This window comes from Apiospora aurea (genome assembly GCF_038362705.1).
Source record: "Apiospora aurea strain CBS 24483 chromosome Unknown utg000006l_segment0_segment0, whole genome shotgun sequence".
Classification (NCBI taxonomy): Eukaryota; Fungi; Ascomycota; class Sordariomycetes; order Amphisphaeriales; family Apiosporaceae; genus Apiospora; species Apiospora aurea.
Window position 1 is genome coordinate 519,596 of NW_027117393.1, and position 13,435 is coordinate 533,030.

Genomic DNA, 13,435 nt, shown 5'->3' on the forward strand with positions numbered 1-13,435 from the left:
GGGTAAGGAGGGCAAACCAAGGGGGTGGATGAAGTCAACGACCCCTCCTATTTAAACCTATATTATATGATTTATTTATACACCCCAGCTGGCGGCATTCTGGCCCACGACGAACCGACCGGCCCGAGAGGCTGTGGGGTTGATTGTTTTGGGAATGATTTTTGTTTTTGGATTTCCGCTGGATAGAGATTCGAGAAAACAGAGGAGAGAGCCTGGTTGCAAAACTTCCTGTTGGTTTTCTTCTTTTTCTTATTGGTTCTGCCTCTTCGCCTGTCCTTCAAGATCAGCATTCATTCCCCTTGGTTGGGTCTGTATTATTTTGGGTGGATGGCAAAATAAAACCCGACCGGTGGGCTGTGGGCATGCTCTATTTCGATAAGGAGCTCGGGTTCGGAAATGGACGGACGGATGGAGGGATGGATGGACGAGATGCCAAAACCAAAACCAAACCAGACAAATGGGCTGATGATTCCACCTATTTTATGGAAAAGGTATATATATATGTAAAGTAGCTATTATGTATGTAGTATAGCACAACCGTTGATATCACGAATGTCATGATTACTCTCAACGACCTATGATTTTCGAAAGATTTGCCTTTCCACTCGATCAAATGCATCCATAAGGTGACACACTGCCAGATCAAATTGGAAGATATAATAAGGTTTGGTTTCTTCAAGGTAGATGATACTATAACAACGCAGGCGTGTGCATTGCCTTCTCCGTCTCCCGTTCGCTGCCCCATCCCATTCGTGTCACACGTCGCCATTCATTATTTCCTAACACCGACCAATGCAATTTGGGGGGAAAAGGCTACACATCCTACAACTTCTTGAATCTTCGTACAGTCGCTTTGCCTATCATGTAGGCAAGATACTTCATCATAGTGGGTAAGAGAGCCGACCGACATTCCAGCCCTCCCAAGCGTTCTTGGGACGATGGAAGGAAGAAGGAATCTTGTCTCTCTTTAAGCTCAGATACGAAACACGCCAGCACCTCCTGACACGTAACCAGGGAAAACGACATCCACGAACTTTGTGAATTAGGTTTCTTCGTCCCTTCTCCAACCCCGCGCGGGCAGCTGTCGGGTAGCCCCCTTCTATAGTTTTTCCATGAGCCCGAACGAAGCCCGCCGTCCGTCCAACTCTTGACAAGAGAGGCAATGGCTCACACAGTAAGCGCAGCGCACACGCATCCGCCCTTTACACGGGCAGCTTGAACTTGCGGCCCTTCATGACCTTGGTGTAGTAGATCCAGAAGAAGTCGCTGTAGAGGACGGTCTGGACGATGCCGGCGACGAGGGCGATCCAGTCGACGTGGTGCTTGGGCTCGGTGAAGTAGCGCCAGACCCAGTTGGGGATGTAGAGGGCGCGGTAGAGGCCGAGGGCGAAGAGGTAGTGGGTCGTGATGGTCTCGGCCTCGCCGGTGCGCTGCAGCATGAAGAGCTGGGGCAGGATGGCGACGGCCTCGAGCCAGATGCTAAAGGCCCAGAGCATCTCGGACAGGGTCCACTTGTAGGGGATCAGGACGGCGAGCACGGCGGCGCCGCCGAGGAGGTACTGCACGCGGAAGGTGTCGAGGTTCGGGTCGTGCGTCGGCTTGTACTTGGTCGTCATCAGGTAGACGATGTAGCCCTGGGAGCCGATGAAGAGGATCTTGAAGATGACGTTGTAGATGGAGTGCGTCGTGAAGAGGTCCAGGTACCGCGTGATGTAGACGAGCAGGTACAGGGCTTGCGACTTGAACGAGATGCCGGTGCAGCCCTATATTGTCGAAGGTCACGATGCCAATTGATCAGCTCACTGTTCAGTTGCTCCGGATGGTTCCGTCCAGATAGGTTCGTTGCGCAAGCTTCGGCAAACCTGGGCAACGGTCAAGAGACGAGGGATACGCACATTGAGCTCCGTCATCTTATGCATTAATATCAGGATGGAGGCCAGATGGGAGAAGTCTCCCGCGACTCGGAAGAGGTTCAACATGATGGGCGGGTGTTTTGGGCGAAGCTTGGGAAAGCTGTCTCACGATTTGGGGATCGTCGTTATTTTGTTGGTTTGGTTGCAGTTCGAATCGGGTCGAGGGTTGGGTGTGGTTTTCAATGCTGCCAAGCGCAGCGACTCGGCGGGGAAATCAACGTGGGCGGGAAGATGGATCAATTGTGGAAGAAACTCGTTTGCTGTTTGCGTGAAAGAGTAAAAGACCTTCAATTAGAAGGACAACACATGGGGATTGAAATGAAAACGAAGAAACAACAACAAGAAGCTGGATTGGAGCAAGTTCAACGCAAATGCCATGCAACAGAGCTCCAGCTAAAAGGACACGACGCGACAGGGCTCTCTAATTGGCGACGGATCCCTGCCGGAAGCTGTCTGTGGCTTGACACCTTTGACACTTTGCCGTGTTGTTTCAGTGCTACCAGACGTCTTTTAGTGCTCCAGTGCTGCCAGCTCAGCAGCTACAGCACCTACCACAGCAATTGCAAGCGGGTTCGCCAGCTGAAGAGATTTTAGCCACACTTGGCAGCATGCATGCCTGCTTGCTTACCTACTGAACCGCCCTCTCCTCTTCTGCTTCCCTGTATGTAGATCTTGGAATGCCTTTGCGCAATGATCCGCTAGCGGGCGCTATTTTTGGGTCGGCGATGCCGCTACCAGTCGCAGGCGAATCCACAGTCACTCGGCCAAAGGATTCCCTTCTGACGTATTACAAAGCTGCCTGCCTGCCCTTCGTGAATCTTCTTGCCGCCAATGACTTGCTGCACCATTACGGTTATCCATTGATTTCTAAGGCTCGAGCGACTTCACGGTAGGTATTCTTTCATTTATATAATCATCTGCGCAGCGTGCTGGAGTTTTATCCACCACCTACCTACTTAATCTCTGTTTTCTGAATCCGAAACAAACATCATCATTATCCACCTGCATCCTGCATTACTTGGCCTGAGGCAATCATCAATCGCCACAACCCACCGTAGCCATCGTCCACAAACCCCAAAGAGCACAAACACACCGTAGGAGCCGAGGGGACGCCGTCGCAATGACCGATCACGAAGTCCGCGATGTACCGACGTCGCCTACGGGCGAAAACCTCATCGAAATCACCTTGACCCACGGCGGCTCGTCGCACCCCATCACACTTGCCCGCGATGCCACCATCACCGACCTGTCCGCGGCCGTCGAGACCGAACTGTCCATACCCGCCGGCAACCAGAAGTTCCTAGTCCCGAAGCTGGGCCTCCAGAAGCCGCCCTTCAAAGATCCCCAACTTCCCGCCGCCCAGCTCGTGGGCAAGAAGATCACCCTCATGGGCACCACCGCCTCGGCCGTCGCCTCCCTGACCTCGGCCTCCGCCACCGCCTCCCAAGCCGTCGCGAAGCGCGAGGCTGCCCTCGCGCACCAGCGCCGCCACCAGCCGAAAGCCTTCACGACGCCCTCGACGACGACAAACGAAACCACGTACACGTTCATGGCGATCCGCCCCCTGCCGCACCTGCCGCACCCGGAGAAGTCGCAAAAGTTCCTGGGGCGGCTCAAGGCGGACCCGGGGATCGTGGCCGCGATGCGTAAGCACAAGTTCCGCGTCGGCCTGCTGACGGAGATGGACCCGCTCGCGTACACGGAGGCGACGCACGAGGGCACGACGCGCATCCTGGGCCTGAACCGCAACCGCGGCGAAGCGGTCGAGCTGCGATTGCGGACGGACGCGTACGACGGCTACCGCGACTACAAGACGATCCGCAACACGCTGTGCCACGAGCTGGCGCACAACGTGCACTCGGACCACGACCGCAACTTCTGGAACCTCTGCCACGAGATCGAGCGCGAGGTCGCGCGCGCCGACTGGCGCAAGAACGGCCGCAGCGTCGGCGGCGAGGACCTCGCGGAAGTCTACGAGCCGAGCGAGGAGGTCGCGTACGATCATGGCGGCTGGACGGGCGGCGAGTTCGTGCTGGGCGGCGGGGCGGACGGGACGGGGGGCCCGGCGCTCAGCCGGCGCGAGATCATTGCGAGGGCGACGGAGGAGCGCATGAAGAAGATGAATAATGACGGGTTGGATGGCGGCAAGCCTAGGGGCGCGGGCGAGGGTTCGTCGTCTTGAGACTTCTTTGGTTTTGTTTTGCGACAACAGCGTTTTACCTGAAAGCTGGAGTTATTGCTTTTATGAAGGAATCAGGTCTCTTCTCCATTGCGTCGGCGTTGTTTGGTTTAGCAAGGGTTTTCACTCACTTGGAGATGAAATTTGGGTATAAGTCTTTATTTAGGAGACTGAAGGTGTCTTTCCCGATCCTTGTCAGTCCAGTTTGGCTGTGTGATTTTCGAGATATCGTTAAGCTTCTGCTCTGTATACCGTTATGGTGGTCAATGGATATGGGTAGGCGAATGGCCGCTGTGCCCCTGATACTAGCTATTTGGCGTACCAATCAGCGAACTGAAAAGGCAGATTGGATGGTAATGGATGGTAGTCTGAAATACTCCAAGGCAATCATTCACCTCTACGCGCGATGTATTGGGGAAACTGGCAGATCGTATTGCTATATCCAGTAACCATGCTGCTACAGACATTATGAACGGATTTGGTGGGCTAATGCTATGCCGCCACGCAACGTAAGAACTCCCTTTGATTTTCAAAAGATTTCTGGTATTCCTACAACAAATCTACCTCCGTTGCACCACCCACACCATCGCCATCATAAGGTATCACCAAACATAGTCGGGCAACTCAAAGGATATTTGGAAAACGAAAAGCGCGAGAAGAGGAAGAAGAAGAGAAAGGGATCTAAAGTACAACAAATGGAACGCCGTCTAATGCAGGAGAATAGAAATATGAAGGGATATGCCGTAAACTTGGGTATGCCTTCACGCAAGAAGATGTAGAAGATCGAAGGTTGAATGAATCAAGAAAATGGTGTGTAGTAAGAAGATGGAGTGCCGTCGTTCGCATTGCTTTGTTGCTGCGAATAGGGGGCGGGCGCGTGAGACTTGTCGGAGTCTCGCTCCCCTTTCCCCCCGTCGTGTAAGTCGCAACCCCTGAAATCATCGTCGTGGGACTTTCGTATATCTTTATGTTTTTTTTTCTTTCTTCCTTTCTTTTTCACTGCATGGCCGCATCCCCCTCCTCCTGCACGGGAATCTTGACCCACGCCTTCCGGGCCGGCTGCCACTGGTGCCCCTGCCAGACCGTCTCGCGCATGCTCCTGCCGCCGTACTCGCCGCGCAGGACCGCGTCGAAGCCGAAGGGCACGCTGGCGGGCGCGCCCTCGAACTCGGACCGGCGCAGCGGCCACAGGTCCGTCGTGGCGTAGTGGTGGTAGTTCTTGCAGCTCCAGATGCCCGGGGCGGGGCCCAGCGAGTCGGCGAAGCGCTGCTCCAGCAGCGAGGTGATGTCGATGAACATGCCGTTCGAGACGTCGATCCAGCGCGCGTCGATGACGTTGCGGCCGTCCTGGCGCGAGGGGACGGCGTAGTAGGGGTTGATGTCGAGGAGGTACTGCTTGGTCTGGATCGGGGCGGTGGTGTTGTTGGTGTTCTTCTTGAGCGCACCATGGCCGTCTTTGCTGCCGCCATCGTCGGACGTGCTGCTGTTTGCGATGGCTTCTTCTCCGTCGCGGTACGTGTACGTGTGCAGCGTCCGGTTGAAGTGCTTGCCCAGGTAGTGCAGCGTCTGCATGGTCACTTGCACGTCGAGGTCGTAGTCCCAGGGCATGATCTGGCCGTTCCACCACCAGCCCAGCAGCGTGCCGTGCGCGATCCAGGTCTCGACGTGCAGGTCCGCCATGGTCGTCAGGTACGACCGGATCAGGTGCCGCAGCACGGTGCGGTGCTCGTCGTAGGCCACCTCGCCCCGGAAGAAGCGGGCGTCGTAGTGGCCCAGCTCCAGGCCGCCGCCGGGCTCGTGGAAGTACTTGGTCGTTTCGATTTGTTCTTGGGGTTGGAGGGGTTGTTGTTGGCGGCTGTTGTCTTGAGGTTGTTGGATGGCGGTGTCTTGAGGTGCTTGGAGGAGCTGCTGCTGGCGGCTGTCCTGGTGGTTGCCGTTGCCGTTGTGGTGCCGGCTCGGGGCGGCGCCGACGACGGAGGCGGCGACGGCGCCCAGAAGGAGTTGCTTGAGGATATACATGGTATGGTGAGGTGTCGTAAAGGGGATAGATCGATGTGCCGAGTATCCGTAATCTTCAAAGGAGAACTGACGTCCAGGTGGTATAAGAAGCAGGCGTACGAGGACGGATACGACAATATAGTTGAGTTAGACCGGCGTCTACTACTCGTCTCCCGTCGCCACGACCAGGTTGGTTGGTTGCTTGCCGGGATGGGCCGTTGAGGTATTCGTCTGATGCGAAGCACGCAGGAGAGGAAAGAAGGATCGGCCCCTTGCCGGTAGTACCCTGTACTTCCTTCCTAGGGCAGCTTCAAGGTTTCGGTCGAGATACGGTTTTCCTTGGCGGAGGGTTACCCAATAAGGAAACTGACCATGTATGCTTTCGGGATGAATCAGCGTACTGCCTTGGCCCTGTGTATGTATGCGTGTGTGTGTGTGACTGTTGACGATAAAACACCCAGGAAGTTCGGCAGTACAGGATGACCGGCAAGCGCTTCGATATAAGACTCCAGCCAGGCAGAGGACTGCTTAGCACCACCGGGTCACTCAAGCCCTCTCCCGGCGTCGTAATCTATCGGCCGTGGGCGCCATCCTCTCTCCTATAGCGAGGATACGTAACCCTCTCTAACCGGGATCGAGCTTACGAGGTGCAATTTTCATTAAAAAGGGAGAGAGAGGTCCATGGCCGGCAACCGGCACAGACGCTCCTTCCCTCATGGCGCGCCGTAACGCCTCCTCGAGGGGGGCCTCTCTAGCGCCAAGCGTAGGCCTGCCTATACGTTCCCATATGGCAATGGCTTGTTCCTAAGTTTGAGACGGCACTATGGGCGTCCTGGATTTGGGGGCTAGCCCAGGAACGAAAACGTTAGCACCGGTCGATATATTCAGCAGGTGGTGGTCGTGGCCGGCCCCAACATGACGGTGGTGGACGGTTGACGAGTAGTACGTCAGCAACCTTAACGCAGTAGACGTCGCAGAGGCTGCGGGAAGAACCCTGCCGAAGTGGCCACCCTCGCGCAGAAGCGTTGAGCAGCCATCCCTGGAATTAGTTGATGGGTTCGACATGAGAAGGGGGCGAGGTCGAGTGAGGCTTTTGCTTGATGCCAGTCAGACGTGCATCCATCTGCTCAGGTGCAGGGTATGCGTCCCAGTAACTCCTGTGTTGCAGTTGTCAACGTCAACAAACTGTCGGCATGACATAAGCTTTTTAGGATGTGCCTCTGACGCAGGAAGGAAGCGACAGAAAGCTTATCCTGCAAAGTCCGCCGCCTGACCAACCCACTAGCTACTCCAATGTCCCTTTACTTGTCCATTGGTGGCAGTTGGTGGCCAATACAAGGAGTTCCAACAGAATGGTACCAATTACATTATTGCCCTGGAGCCTTCCATGCAGGTGACCATGGCTAATAGGTAGGTAGTAGTATGGATGATAAGCTAGTTGTCGTTCCTGATGTAAGCAAAGTTTACACAAATCGGCTACCCGGCACGCTGGAAACCAATTATCACTCTGTGTAGTTCGTGCTAGGGAGAGCTAGGAGAACTAGGAGGAGCCCCCTCGAAAGCCGGCGGCAGCAAGTCTGACAAGTTCGATCGCCCTCACCCCCGACCCCCGAACACCCACACACCCACCATCAACTTGGCATTTCCCCAGGCTTCGGGTGTCTCCCGTCTTGGCAGGCTTGGCATGCAGTCAGATTTCTGATTTCTGGATCAACTGATCCTTCCAAGAGTTGGTGGATGATCCTACGCATCGCCCCTCCGAGAAAGAGGGCGCTGTGCAAGGGACTTAGAACGGGGTACCCTGTCGAGTTTGCGAAGGAATGGGAGTGATAGTGATGCCTCGGTCCAAGGTTCGAGACATCACCGTTCGCCCACATAATTTCGCCGCAGCAGCTAAGACACCGTTTTGTCCGCGCGGCCTTCGCAGCAGAGTCGTGTGAGGGAGAATGAAGAAAACAAGAGAAATGGAAGCTAATTAGCCCTTGGAGAAGGACAAAAAAAAGCTGACGACGCCTTGCGGCGCCCATTGGGGGACCAGTTCGTTTCCCTCCGCTAGATGAGCGACGGCGTGGCCGCTAAAAGGCTTGAATTTGTTTTCAGGGGCCCTAGGGGCATCTGACCCCTTTAGCTAGAACACAACACACAAGCTGCGATGCGACAACACAACAAGCAACGCACGGGTGGCATCTTCCCTCCTCAAACAGAAGACGGCGACGCGGACTTTCGGTGTTATTCCTAAACGCGAGCGCAGTGGTAGGTAGGGGAGGCGCTCCTTGAAGTCGGTTTTTGGGGCTGTCCCCATGGCGATACCTAGGAACGAAGCCTCCCGAACAAAACAGAGGGCCGTCTTTTGGAACGCTACAGTTCAGTTATGTGTCGGCTGTGGCTTCCCGACCAAACCCTTCACTAAAAACAGCCCCCGTTGTGCCATTGGGTTTATGCGATTGCGTAGTGTTAGACCTGGCGGCTACCTACATACCTACATATATTTCACAGTCGTCGTCGAACGCTCGTAGAGAGAGTGAAGGAGAGAGAGGCCGCTGGTGCGGACCAGCAATGGATCCCTGCTCGAGGAGCATGGTAGTGTAATTTAATCTCTTATCTTTCCCGTCGTGCATTCATCCCAACGGTGCGATCGCTCGCCTTGCCGACTTTCCCCATTCAGATGCTAGCGGTTGCTGTGGTTCGTCGACGCACGCTTTGCCAAGACGGGAGATCGTCTCCTGCGATTTAGGGCGCGCGACACAAACGCTTGGGACACGACTACGACAGCCCTCAGTTTGGTGTGTTGGCTTGATGGCAACACAAGACTCCTTTCATTCCAGATGAAAAAAAAAAAAAAAAAAAAATTTGAGGGACATGTCAACCCCCTATCCACACTAGGTGCTTGCTGAGATTGAGAATCTAGACGTCGTTTCTGGACTGGGCTAGCTCTGCTGATGAAGTCGCCATTGGATCGTCACCCGGAACGTACTTCTTCCATCAACGTACTCGGAATTACGGGGCAAGCTGGGACGAGGAGTGGCGACAGAATATGACCAGGCCCAGCAGATGCTCGACAACAGGAAGCCGGTTATCGGACAGATCATCTCTTGGATTGCATATGCTCAGCACTCCGGATATGAGCACACTCTGAGCATGCCGAGAGTTGGTTCTGACAAGACATATACCGACATACCATTTGGGTCAATGTCGGTGCATCGGCTTTTGTCTTAGTGGTATGTTCGACACCGAGGCCATATCTTAAGTTATCCAGCTCCAATCCAATCCTTGTTGGCCAAAGGAGAAGAGTTCTAGGTACATCAACTATCCTGCCCCCTTTGATATAGACGCAAGCAAGGTCTACTGAGCAAAATCGAGTATGTTAGATGGCAACACAATCGGTGTCTTTATACGGAAACAGGTGTTTTCTCGATGCCTCCCTTACCTTCGCTTCTTGTATTCACTCATCCCTTCCTTATGGTCATTGCAATCTAAAATAATCAAAAACATACGGGTAGTCATGCTGGATTATGTAAAGTTAAGGTGATGGATCCTCGTGCCACATGTACTGTTGGACGCATCCAGTGTCATGGCCTGGCGCCTGCATTACATGACGGGCGATGTCTATATTGCTCTCATGATTCCCGATTTCGATTCACTCCAAGTCAGGCTTGAAGAACCGAGAGAATCGTACCAGGAAAAGGTATTTTAAATCAGAAAAGTCAAGCCAGAAGCCACCGGAATCACACCGTGCCTTCAACCCCTCAACCCCATTCCGACAATCATATGCGATCACGACGGAAAACATCACTATTGCCGTCATCGGCCTGGGTATGCTATGATCTTTTCCTTTTACCCAAGCATCGACCTCGAACTAATAACGACACCGCACACCAATCTCAGGTCCGGCTGGGTTGACAGCGCTCAAATGTCTGCGAGAGGAGGGATTTAACGCCGTCGGTCTCGAGAGGCGCGACAGCATCGGTGGGCTCTGGTCTCTCAGCAGCCAGGCCGAGTTTACCTCGGTGCTGGACGGCACCGTCACGAATCTGAGTAAATTCATTGTACGTAAGAGCCGATCGGTTCCAAGCTTCGGCATGAACTGATTTGTTGAACTCAGACTGGCTTCAGCGATTATCCGTTGCCACAAGGTGAGGAGATCATATCGGCATCCCCGCCCTTGCAAGTATGTAGGGCACCCCATCTGATATGATACATACTCAAAAGAAAAGCATTCCGACTTCCTCAACAGCGCCCAAGCTGCCGAATATTTCGAGTCCTACGCTCTGCATTTCGGTCTCCACCAACACGTCCGCTTCCGCACCACGGTACGCAAGGTGCTCCGGAACCAACAAGACACTGCCTGGGACGTCCAAATCGCCGACGCAAAAGGAGACGAGAGCATTGCGTCGTTTGACAAAGTCGTTTTCTGCCACGGCTGCGAAACGGTGCCGGTCTTGCCGCCCATGCCCAACAGGGACAAGTTTGAGGGAACGGTCATCCATTCCCAGGCCTATCGAAAGTAGGCAATGGTCCCCACAGCAGTCTTTTCGAAATGACGTGGCTGAAAGCTCGTCTTTGTAATACCCAAAGCCCGTCCCCATTCAAAGACAAGCGCGTGCTGGTCGTCGGCAACGGCGCCATCGCCAACGAAATCTCCCTCGCCCTCTCCAAGCACGCAACCAAAGTCTTCCAAGCCTACCGCCGCGGCCGCGCCGCCTATTCCCGCCGGGGCCCCGACGGCCTCCCCTCCGACGCCCAATCCTCGTGGCCCAATCTACAACTCAAGCATCTCCCAGACCACCACGTCCCCTGCCTCACCCGCCCGCTCGCCGACCGCGACATGCAGGCTCGTATGGTCCGCGACGCCGCCAAGTCCGAGCCGGACCGGGTGGGCGAGTCCGAGTTCGAGAGGCGGAGACACGCGGAGCAGAGGATGCGCATCGACTGGCATCTGCTGCCGTGCGCGAGTATGGCGCACGTACACCCCGTGGTCCAGGATGACTTCGTGCTCGCGCTGCGGCGGGGTGATGTCATTCCGGTCCGCGGGTTCAAGGACTTTATTGGGAAGACGCGGGTCCTGCTGACGGACGACGCGGTGGTCGATGTGGACGCGGTCATTTTCTATACGGGGTACGGCACCGACTTTGGTATCATGCCCGAGCTTGAGATGGATGGGACTTGTGGGTTGCCATTGCGGAGGGCCGATGAGGTTGGCGGGAATAGGTCGAGCGCCGCGGTGAACTACGGGATAGCGAGCGACTGTCTGAATGGTACGCCGCACATTCCGCGATTGTTCCAAATGATGTTCCCGCCTCTTCGGGCCTCGTCTATTGCCTTTATAAGTTGGATGGCTACCCAGGAAGCCTCTTGGAGCGTCTCCGAACTCGCCTCCATGGCCGTGGCCCAGATCTGGGCCGCCGAGACGGCCGAATCATTAGGTTCATCAAAGAGGCACCGGTCCAGCGCTGGCACCAAGCATCGTCCTCCGGCCTTATTACCAAGTCTGGACCAGATGAACGCCCAAGTAGACCAGTACCACGCCTGGTGGCGGCAAAAGTGGAACAAGGAGCATGCCATGCGTCCCGGCCACGTCCAGGCCCACCGCTTCTACCGATTCCTGCACGCCGCCGCCGGCACGGGTCTGGACGAGAACCTCGGCCATGCCCTTTCGTTCCGATACTGGCGCCTGCGGTGGCGGGACCCGGAGCTGTGGGCGTGGTTGGCGCGGGGGCCGCTGAACAACAACGCCTTGCGCGTCTTCGAGACGAACCCGGACGCGGTGCCGGGATGTGGGAGGAGGGCGTGGCCTGGGGCGAGAGGTGCTTTGCAGCACGCGGTACGTGATTTACCAAAACACCACTTTGAGCGGGATCGTTAAGGATGCTAAGAAAAGTTCAGTATGAGTACTACCAGGAGTACAAGAAGCAGAAGCGAGACGAGTGTGACGCGAATAGGACCGAGGTAACCTAGGGTATGGCAATGAGGATAGTAGGGAAACCACTCCAAGGATGGATGATGCAAGACCCGACGTCACAGCCAAGGTAGGATTGAAGTTCTCTAAATACAGCATATCTTACCCTACTCTACTCTACGTGCCCCCTTTTCTTCAAAGCAAATTCCGCAGCCTGCTCCAAAACCCCACCCAGCGCCTCCGGCATGCTCAAGAAGGGCGAATGGCTAGCCTTGAAACTAGCCGTGAACGAGTCCGCCGGGAACTGGCTCTGGAACGCCTTCTGCGCCACCAACGGGATGGCCTGGTCTTCCTCCGCGAAGATGTACCCCATCTCGAACCCCCCGCGCCTTCCCACGGCGCGAAGTCGGACTTGTCCTCCATCGCCTTGAGCGTGTGCGACAGGATGGCCGCTTCGGCTTTCGCCGTGAGCGACGGCTCGACGTCGCCGTAGAAGTTGTGAGGGGGTCGATGGGGGTGACGATGTCGCCCTGGAATGAATGAGACCTGTGTTCAATGCCCGGCGCCCAAACCGTACTACGTAGAGTTTTTGATTGGGGGAGGGGGAGGAAGGAACTATTGCAGCTATAAACAACAGACAGACAACTTACTTGGACATTCCACCACGGTGGAAAGTCTCTACCCGGCAAATTATCCCGCAGACTGGTCCCCGCAGGCACCGCAAACGCGGCCATGTGCACGACCATCAACACACCTCCACTCTTACCCTCCCGGGCCCGCTCGGCGCAGCTCAGGCCCTGCACCGCGCCCGCGGCCGGGATGCCGCCGTAGGAGTGGGCCACGACCACGACCTCGGCCTCGGTCTCGGTCTCGGCGTCAAGCAGACCCTCGAGGCCGGCGCGGATGGCGGCGATGTCTTGCGCCAGTCCGGTCGAGGCGGGGTCCTGGGCGCCTACCGAGGCGAGCTCCGCTGCCGCGGAGGGGAAGCCGCGGGCCGCGAGGTCGGCGCGGACGGGGTCGTAGGTCCAGGTTCTGTGCCAGGCGCCGGGCACGAACAGGAAGGCTGGGCGGGGAGACATGATTGCCTTATCGTGCAGGTAGGTAGGTTCCTGAGTAGATAAGAAGCTTATTGGACTCTGATCCTTCGATAGTAGTGTAAGCAGGTACGCACAGACCTTGGTAAACGGGGCATATAACTCTTAGGTTGAATAGTGAAATATCGCTATTAGGGCGAGAATAGATGATGACAGCCACGGACGCGGTTTTAGCAAGTCCCTGGCAGTATCTAACAGCCATGCATGCTTTATATAGCAAAGGAGGGGCCGCCATGTCCTGGCCTCAATAGCCCCCACGCGAAGGTGTTGGGAGTGGCACCCAAACCCTTCGTTTCGATTGATGGAGTGCAGTACAGCCGGAGATAGCCAGTGCGGGTCTCCAGCAATGTCATAC

The 13,435-nt window shown here is 55.7% G+C and overlaps 5 protein-coding genes across 5 annotated transcripts; 2 read left to right on the forward strand and 3 right to left on the reverse strand.

The window, feature by feature from the left end:
• Positions 1 to 1,202: 1,202 nt before the first annotated feature.
• PG986_008767 (uncharacterized protein) lies at positions 1,203 to 1,979 on the reverse strand (the record flags this gene model as incomplete). The annotated part of the gene is made up of 2 exons (XM_066844989.1): positions 1,203 to 1,763; positions 1,896 to 1,979. The coding sequence occupies 2 exons, from the start codon at positions 1,977 to 1,979 to the stop codon at positions 1,203 to 1,205; spliced, it is 645 nt and encodes a 214-aa protein (XP_066697387.1).
• A 1,054-nt stretch (positions 1,980 to 3,033) lies between these two features.
• PG986_008768 (Ubiquitin and WLM domain-containing metalloprotease) lies at positions 3,034 to 4,095 on the forward strand (the record flags this gene model as incomplete). Its single annotated transcript, XM_066844990.1, has 1 exon — positions 3,034 to 4,095. The coding sequence occupies one exon, from the start codon at positions 3,034 to 3,036 to the stop codon at positions 4,093 to 4,095; it is 1,062 nt and encodes a 353-aa protein (XP_066697388.1).
• A 993-nt stretch (positions 4,096 to 5,088) lies between these two features.
• Positions 5,089 to 6,111, reverse strand: PG986_008769 (Protein MNN4; the record flags this gene model as incomplete). The annotated part of the gene is made up of 1 exon (XM_066844991.1): positions 5,089 to 6,111. The coding sequence occupies one exon, from the start codon at positions 6,109 to 6,111 to the stop codon at positions 5,089 to 5,091; it is 1,023 nt and encodes a 340-aa protein (XP_066697389.1).
• Positions 6,112 to 9,791: 3,680 nt separating this feature from the next.
• PG986_008770 (uncharacterized protein) lies at positions 9,792 to 12,045 on the forward strand (the record flags this gene model as incomplete). The annotated part of the gene is made up of 6 exons (XM_066844992.1): positions 9,792 to 9,903; positions 9,976 to 10,136; positions 10,193 to 10,258; positions 10,305 to 10,594; positions 10,666 to 11,911; positions 11,974 to 12,045. Coding segments are annotated over 6 exons (1,947 nt in total), but the record flags the coding sequence as incomplete, so codon positions are not given.
• A 113-nt stretch (positions 12,046 to 12,158) lies between these two features.
• Positions 12,159 to 13,065, reverse strand: PG986_008771 (uncharacterized protein; the record flags this gene model as incomplete). Its single annotated transcript, XM_066844993.1, has 2 exons — positions 12,159 to 12,463; positions 12,753 to 13,065. 2 exons carry the CDS (start codon positions 13,063 to 13,065, stop codon positions 12,159 to 12,161), a joined length of 618 nt encoding a protein of 205 aa, XP_066697391.1.
• Between the last annotated feature and the right edge of the window lie 370 nt (positions 13,066 to 13,435).